We start from the raw sequence: 7,753 nt of genomic DNA on the forward strand, positions 1-7,753 counted from the left end.
GGCTGAAATTGACGTCAGTGGGTCAAAGGGTGCTACATCTAAATATGCTCAGAAGCGTCTAGATGTCACTAGTGAGATTTAGTCATGACGTATACTTCTATATATGTTTCTTAATATTGCATCGCTTTTGAAAATGTTTTTAAAGATTGAAGAACTGAAATTTATACTTGATATATTATTTGTCACGCAAGAGGTAAATAATGTATCCCTGCTAGTTAATCAGCAAAAGGAAGGCGCATAGTATTTTGTTAATTTGATATGCAAAATGAATTCTCCTAACATTCGCACACGTGATCTGAAGTGATGTCATGAGCTATTTATATCTTCGGGCTAGCACTATATATTCAGTCAACGGTAAATCCCAGTCAGTGAATGACTCATCGAGACAAGCAATAGCATCACACAAGTCGACAACGTTCCGAGATTTTCTGAGACTACTACAACTAATTTAAATATCCAAGTGTAGACGACACCCAACAACGGATCTCGTTTAAACATTTTAAGGAACCACCGGGAGCCTCAGAAGAGCAAAAATTAGTCATACGACAAACATGTACAACACACCAGGCACAGTGCAGCATGACTCCGCGACCATGTCGGTAGCGCCGAGCATGCACGACGATGCACAGTTCGTCGTCGCAGACGTTCTGTCTTCGATGGCTACGGGTGTTATCCCAGCCGATGCAAAGGTAGGCTTTCCCATCTCTTCGTTGAAGTGCTCTGTTTGAAATAGATTTAGTCAGTAGCCAATCGCTCGAAATGCCGTGCCTTTTTATCAATAAATACGCTTGAGCCGATAGCCCTTGCTGCCTGTGCAATCCAACAGTCGCGCGGTCGCGTGCCCAGGCAGATCGGCAAACCGCAGGTTGTGTACGGAAGTAAACACAGTGCCAGCCCGAAGACCCTCGTTGTATTGTTGTTTGGTTCCAGCTCCCTTCGCACATCCGGTGGAAGTTGGGGGTTCACCTACCGGTCACTCACCTCAAATTTTAATTACGCAATAATGACAATGACCTTTTTATACCGGAAATGCAAAGGTTGCAGGCAATTCCGAGAAAAAACCGCGGAAGCATCTGTCGTTTACGCAATAGTCGGCCTGTCTTACATGCATGCGTACTGTACTCAGTTCGCCAGTTCAGCGATCGCGTTTGGTTGTACCACTGCAGTGCGGTAGCACACGGATATTATTAAGCTTTAGGGTTACAAATTTTAATATTTCATCAACTTGGATTTATTGGAGCGCTAGATATCATGTACCGAAGAAGAGTAACTCCGTATTCAACCTACTATCGACGCGCGGTAAGCATATGATCTGAGTCCGTAGTCATATTATGACGTGCCGATAGACTAAACCTCATCATGCGCACACCTGAATTTAAATATTGTAATTTGTCAAGATGTTTTGCATGTTGAGGTCACGTTTTTTACTATGAACGTACGCATAGATATGGTACGTAAATGCCCGCCAAGCGCGCTTTCGTAGCAAACCAAACTCCTATTTGCGCTATATATTTTTTTCAAAATACGGTAACATGAAGGCTGAAAACAGAACAGAAAAGGCATGTACTCTATCATCGACCGCGGAGATACCTTCATTGTTCACGTGGACGAGCAGCTTCTGAAAGCTAGGCCTACAATTTCAAAATCGACTTTCTAATTTTCGCTGTTTGTTCAACTCGGCAGCTTTAATAATCAATGGCCCTTTTATATTTTTTGTGTAACCAGGATTACACCGAATCAGACGACGTGATGGATATATCGACCTTTGCTCCGTCACTGTTGACAAGCGCGGCCACCTTGTCCACCATGACGGGCACCACACCAACCAGCGCTCCCAGCGCCAGCCCGTGGGGTTTCAGCAATCAGATGAACAGCATTCCCAACGACAACTTCATCCACGGCGGCGGATTCACTCCCCCTGTCATCACGAATGCCACCAGCGTCCCCATTGTGACCCGAGGGGTAAGCTCCTCCGTGACTGGCGGATCAGTAAACAATCGCAGCACCGCCAACAGTGACAGGTCCACAAGAAGCAACAGCTCCTCCCCGGCACCAAGCCTTGCTAGTGACGATGGCAGTTTTGGCAAGGTTAACATGAGCCTCACCGGCCCGCTCAGGAGAAAGATCCCCGATAATGAGGTGAGTTTTATTTTAATCCCCATACGAAAATACTAAAAAGTTAAAGAAATACAAATAAACTTGTGAAAAATCAATCATGATTGCATTATAAAGAAACTCAAACCTTACGGAATAAAAGTTAGAAATTGGATCAAGGAAGGTATGTTAGTAAATTCAATCAATGCAGGTGTCTCGCCCAACTGTGTCTCCTGTGAAAATTCTTGTCTGAAACCGCAGTCACTTAAATTAGCTTTAGAGGTTTTTTTCATAAGATGTAAGTGGGCGAGCAGGAAGGTGGTTGAAACTTCAGAGAAGTGCGTTTCACAGAATGTCTGCAATGTTCAAAACAAGGAGATCCAGGCAACACGTGTTTTTAGGCAGGGGAGCCAATGCACATGTTCAACAATGTCTGATAAACGTGACTAAAACTGCCCCAATGTTACAGTGAATCATTGACTGAAATACAGGGCTCCTGTAAAAATGGAGAAAGTTGATTCAGAGCCAGTCAGAGTCATCGCAAAAAAAAGGGTTGACTCATCACTTTTCAGAAACCCACGCATTTATTGGGAGAACATTAGCATTGCTTGAAATCACAGAGAGGGCATCCTCTCGGCATAATTAATTCTGAGGAGAAAGTGTACAATCGTAGCGGGTAAATTGTAATCAGAATGCCTTAGATTAAATCCGGTGGGAAATTGAGGTTAACCTTTGAGTAGTGATAAGTGACAGAAACCTACATAGTGAAACAATTTTTGCTGAGTCATCGCCTTGCCATTGACCTTTTCCTCAAGACCAGTGCAGACCATACCAGTGCGGGGAAGGGGGGCATCAACACAGTATGTTCTGTACTGCCACTAATTCATTAAGAATATGAAAAATTTAGTATATTTTGGTGATTTGACATGAGTCATGAAAGATGCTTTAGGTCGTCGACATCTCAAAGTGCGAATTCAATGAACGACAAGGGTCACCTAACGGGTAGGAGAGTTCCCTGCTCTCCTCTCCTGTTTTTGCGTTGGCGAAAGTTCGGTTAGATTGAACGTACTGATTGGGCGTGTCCGTTTCATTTGGGTGGGGTCTTTCCACGATCAGCCGCGCCCACCGAATCAAACATGCAGCACCTTTGTTATGAAAAGAAGGGGTACACGTAACGCCCGTGGGCTGGGTGAAAGCATTGTAGACTTGATTCGCCTCTGCTCCCACGCCCATTGGAAGGAAACCTCGACCCTCAGTGTCTCAAAATGTCATTTCCGTTCCAAACACTGTGTGATACAGGGTATTAAATCGTAAATATCACAATAAAAGCTGATTTAGACTAGTTCCTGTTTGAAAACATGACGTCACAGTTAAAGTATACGATAACGTGGAAAAGCTTGAATGAAATTGTTATTCGTTGATTGGAAAACACTATCCCTCAAAGATAATCTTAATATGTCCATCGTATTGTCCCTAAAGTCGTTTTTAATAAATAAGAAAATAAATAAGAAAAAGATGAAATGAAATAATCGTGTATTTCACATGTGGTCATTGAAGTGTATAGTTATGTTCGATTTTCATCATAAATCTAAATTTATTTGTCTCTTGTTCCTAACAGTTAACAGCAATGGAGCGAGAGAAGAGGAAAGTACGCCGTGAGAGAAATAAACTCGCCGCTGCCAAATGTCGCCAGAAGAGAGTAGACCAGACAAATGAACTAGTCACTGTAAGTATTCATTTTGACAAATATTATTATGCTGCTTATTCTCTCGCCTTTATTGGGTCAAGGTCGTCAGCGCTGTGTGATTGTGCCATAGAAAGATTTTCCGAACAAACAGACGCCCTCATGCGTCATGCTTTGTAATTACTCCTTTCTTTCTTTTGCTAAATTTTCGTGTGACTTAGACTTGACGATCCTATTCCATTTTATCGTTTCTCCAGGAAACTGAAGTTTGGGAAGAGAAAAACGCAACGCTACAGAACGAAATTGCAAAGTTGGAAAAACAAAAAGAACAGTTGGAGTTCCTCTTGCAGGCCCACAAGCCCATGTGCAGGGTGGCTCAGAACAACGCCATGAACGTCTTCCCGTCGACCACGTTCTCGTCGCCCGTCACCTCGACCTTCACGCCGTCGCAGAGTAAATCGAACGCACTCGAAACGCCGACAACCGAGGTGGTGACCCCGACATCGAGTCTGTTTACTTTCACCATTGACACGGACACTTTGCCGAGCTCCTCTCTTATCGGCAGCACCGCATCGTGTGGTAGCGAGGCGACAAAGGTAGAGCAAAGCTGTAGTGATATGTCCAGTCCGGACTCAGTGCACAACCTGATCGCCCTCTAGACAGGGCCCGGTAGTGAAGCTGGGTCTCCCAGTGCATGTTGGCATGACACTAGGCAGCGCCCTCCTTAAAAGTTGGCCAGAGTGAATTTACTTACTCAAGTCTTTCAATAGTTCTTTCCATTCGACAATCACCTCTGCTTCATATCATGAAGTGAAACGCAAATGAACTGTCCACGTTTGTTTGAATTTAACTCGCAAATGTCTCAATTTCGTATGTCTATATTTCGACAAACTTGAGCTGATATCATCGATCGTCAGTCATTGTACGCATTTTCACTAATTCACTTTGGCCATACCTTGGAGACTTTTAATGAGGCTTACTTCAAGAACCAGGGACATAAATGCAATTGTTTTATGTGGAGATTTTCGCAGTTTCTTTGAGGAACAAGATGTGAAACATGAATATTGGTGGATGGTGCTACTTTTTTGAGACGGAAATGACTATATTTTGAGGTGATTTTGTACTGTTTGATAAAGTATTTGTGATGTTGGAGTGATGGTATACTTGCCAAAGACAGAAATGCATCCGATTTTGTAACGGGCAGAAAGAAAATTTAAAAATAACCAAAAGTAAAAAAAAACTTAAAACACCAAAACAAAAAAAATCAAACCTCGTTCATGTCAGTGACGTTTGTAAGATTCATTGTAGTGCCATTACCACGCATGTCTGCTTTATTCGAGTGTTGGTCACAGTAATATTGTCACGTGACACTGAAATGTCTTTTTATCGATGATGTAATTCCCTCTAGGATAGCTAGCCAAGGGGTCTTCTCACTTTCTCAGCCATCCCTTCCCAAGAAGTCCAGACTTCTCCGGTGACTAAGTTGAGGGCGTGCTATCTGGCTGTTAGGAAGACTGCAAACGAGTCGTACGGTATTTGAGACTTCAGCTTCATAAAATTGAATTGTGATTGGTCAGTATTTGCTTGGGTTTATAAGTTATTAACACTGTCAGTGCTTGTATTTATTTATAGATTTATATAATATTTATGTCCAGAATTGCTTTAACAAAACCATTGAATCAATATCTTGTGTGAAACATTCTCACTTTGGTAAAATGTAGACGAAGCAGAAGCCGATTTGTCACGTGACTATGCTACTAATTTTCTTGTGATAACTTTACACTATGTCTCAGGTTGATTCAGGTGATTTGTGTATTAACCAAAGCATAAAACACTGCCTCGTGCGCAAAGGTGTTGATATAAATTGTTGATATTTATCGTCAGAAAACAATTATGTAAATACACATAGCTAGAACGTTACGTCAGTCTTATTTGTGAGGTTCAGTCTGAATGCCCCCTTCACTGCTGAATTTGTAGCACAACCCTATTGTATTTCACGACATATTGGGACTTCACAGGGAAGAGTGAGTAAAAATACACATTTGAAATCACGATAGAATTTGTATTCTATGTAAGCGCCAAATGAAAATAAAACTCTGCCGAACGGAATCAGTATTTTATAGTTTTAATATATAAAGTTTTAAAAAATATGTTTATGTCACATGTAAAATATATATATATATGTTATTTTTACTAGGCAGGTTCCTTTCTTTATCGTTGAACTTTGTGTTGCTTCAGCAACCTTTTTATTTCAATGATTTGTCAGTTCAAGTTTGAAGCAGGCCTTCTTTCTTGGTAATTTAATTTTTTATTAAAAGGTGTTTTATTTTGTCACTAGAATACGTAGCATTGTTTGCGTTGTATTTTTTTTCCTGTTAAATGCGTTCTTTAATTTCTTTTTTCTGTCTTGTCTCTCTGTTGGCCTCTGCCAGCACTTTTCTCTGTTCCCGTAGACCCTCGAGAGAAAACTCGAGGGTCTGTGGTTCCATGACTGTGTTTTTTTCGGAAATATCCGAACGGCTGTGTAGGGTTTCTCGTGCATACCCGTTTTTGGCACTTGCAGACGACAAGTGAAGGATCTTCCCGTAAAAAATTATGACGTCATTGCCAACCTGGTGAAATACCTCTCCAAAATCATGACCTTATTTGGCGAAAAAAAAGTGTTGCCTTTGTTCACCTGATGCGGATCACAATCACGTGATCGCCACGTTGTCATCAAGTTTGTCGTTTAATTACACGGGTATGGACGCGTCCCCTCATTCAAGGTGCAGCCTACCTTCGTTTGGACATTGTAACTTCCCTTCTCGACCTATTGACGTAACTGAATATCTTTGTCACGTCGCTTCCTGAACTCACATGTATTTGTCTTGTCTATTTTGGAGAAAATGTCGTTTGGTATTACACTGGTAATCTGTGAATTTTCTACACTATCGTTTTCCCGCTCAATTAAACACATCGCATGTCCAAGAATATTTTGTTGTGATCGGGGCCCACGAGATTGGTGGCAGCTGATATACGAAAGAGTACAATATTGATGTTCACTTTTTTAAACAAGGACAATGACTGGGCTTCCGAGCTTTCTTACTTTTTTTCTAACTTTTACAAGAGATGTGTTGTGAAATTTTTTTAATTGATTTTTGTCACTGAAAATTGTCAGTGCACAAATTTTGTTATAGAAATGTGGTATAAAAGTGGAAAAAATAAACACTAATTCAAACTTCAACCATTCTTGTTTGTGATGTTTATCTCCGAGTTGGTCATTCGACATGTGTGACGTCACGCTTTGATGACGTCGCAACAATCGTTTCCCCACTTTCGGCAGCTTGGAGGACCTCACTCGTTCACACAACAACATTAAAACGTCACTGATGTCCTTGGCATGAAGCCAACAACGATAAACGAGCACCGATGAAACCTCAAACCTCAGTACTGTTTTCCGAGTTGCTGTCGCTATGAAGTGCGTAGATTTTTAGTTCTCGCTGAGTTTTCTGTTTACTCGCAAGTCAAAATAGGGAAGTAGGGTTTGTGCATCTAGCAGGCGCTCTTTTAATACATATCAGGATCGTGGCCAGGGATGGATGGGCTTGCAAATTCTTCTGGCCCTTCCATCAAATTAGAGAATCCCACCAAACAAAACAATTTAAAAACTGGTGACCTCCCGTCGAAGATGATAATAATTTGATGACCCCACACGCCAGTGCTGACAGGAGAGTTCATATCTTGTATTTATATATTAAGTTCTTTGTATTTCAAGCTACAGCAACTGTGAGTCTTGTCAAAGTTTTCAGTATATATTGGGTCCATGTGTAAACTCGAACTTCTTAAATCTACTTCCTACCACATTTTTGTTCAGTAACGTGTTCACTAATTTAACTTGTTTATTAATTTGACATGTCAGTGTGTCTCTGATACGCGTTGTTAATTGTTGACAATGGAATTTTATCATCAACATTATCGTGACAATGCGGCACACGG

General features: G+C 41.3%; 1 protein-coding gene across 5 annotated transcripts in view; it reads left to right on the forward strand.

Moving 5' to 3' along the window:
* LOC139149932 (protein c-Fos-like) overlaps positions 1–7,001 on the forward strand; it is an 18,929-nt gene extending 11,928 nt beyond the window's left edge. The window contains exons 1-5 of one of the 5 annotated variants that reach the window (XM_070721988.1): positions 364–689; positions 1,726–2,139; positions 3,713–3,820; positions 4,036–4,374; positions 5,187–7,001. In XM_070721988.1, coding sequence (XP_070578089.1) covers positions 552–689; positions 1,726–2,139; positions 3,713–3,820; positions 4,036–4,374; positions 5,187–5,195 — 1,008 coding nt within the window. In that variant the 5' untranslated portion in view covers positions 364–551 and the 3' untranslated portion in view covers positions 5,196–7,001. Of the gene's footprint in view, positions 1–363; positions 690–1,101; positions 1,300–1,725; positions 2,140–3,712; positions 3,821–4,035; positions 5,026–5,186 lie in introns of those variants that run through there. The other 4 variants (XM_070721992.1, XM_070721987.1, XM_070721991.1 and 1 more) reach the window with 4 other exon arrangements.
* Positions 7,002–7,753: the final 752 nt, after the last annotated feature.

The sequence above is a fragment of the Ptychodera flava genome, chromosome 14 (genome assembly GCF_041260155.1).
Source record: "Ptychodera flava strain L36383 chromosome 14, AS_Pfla_20210202, whole genome shotgun sequence".
In the NCBI taxonomy this organism is placed as follows: Eukaryota; Metazoa; Hemichordata; class Enteropneusta; family Ptychoderidae; genus Ptychodera; species Ptychodera flava.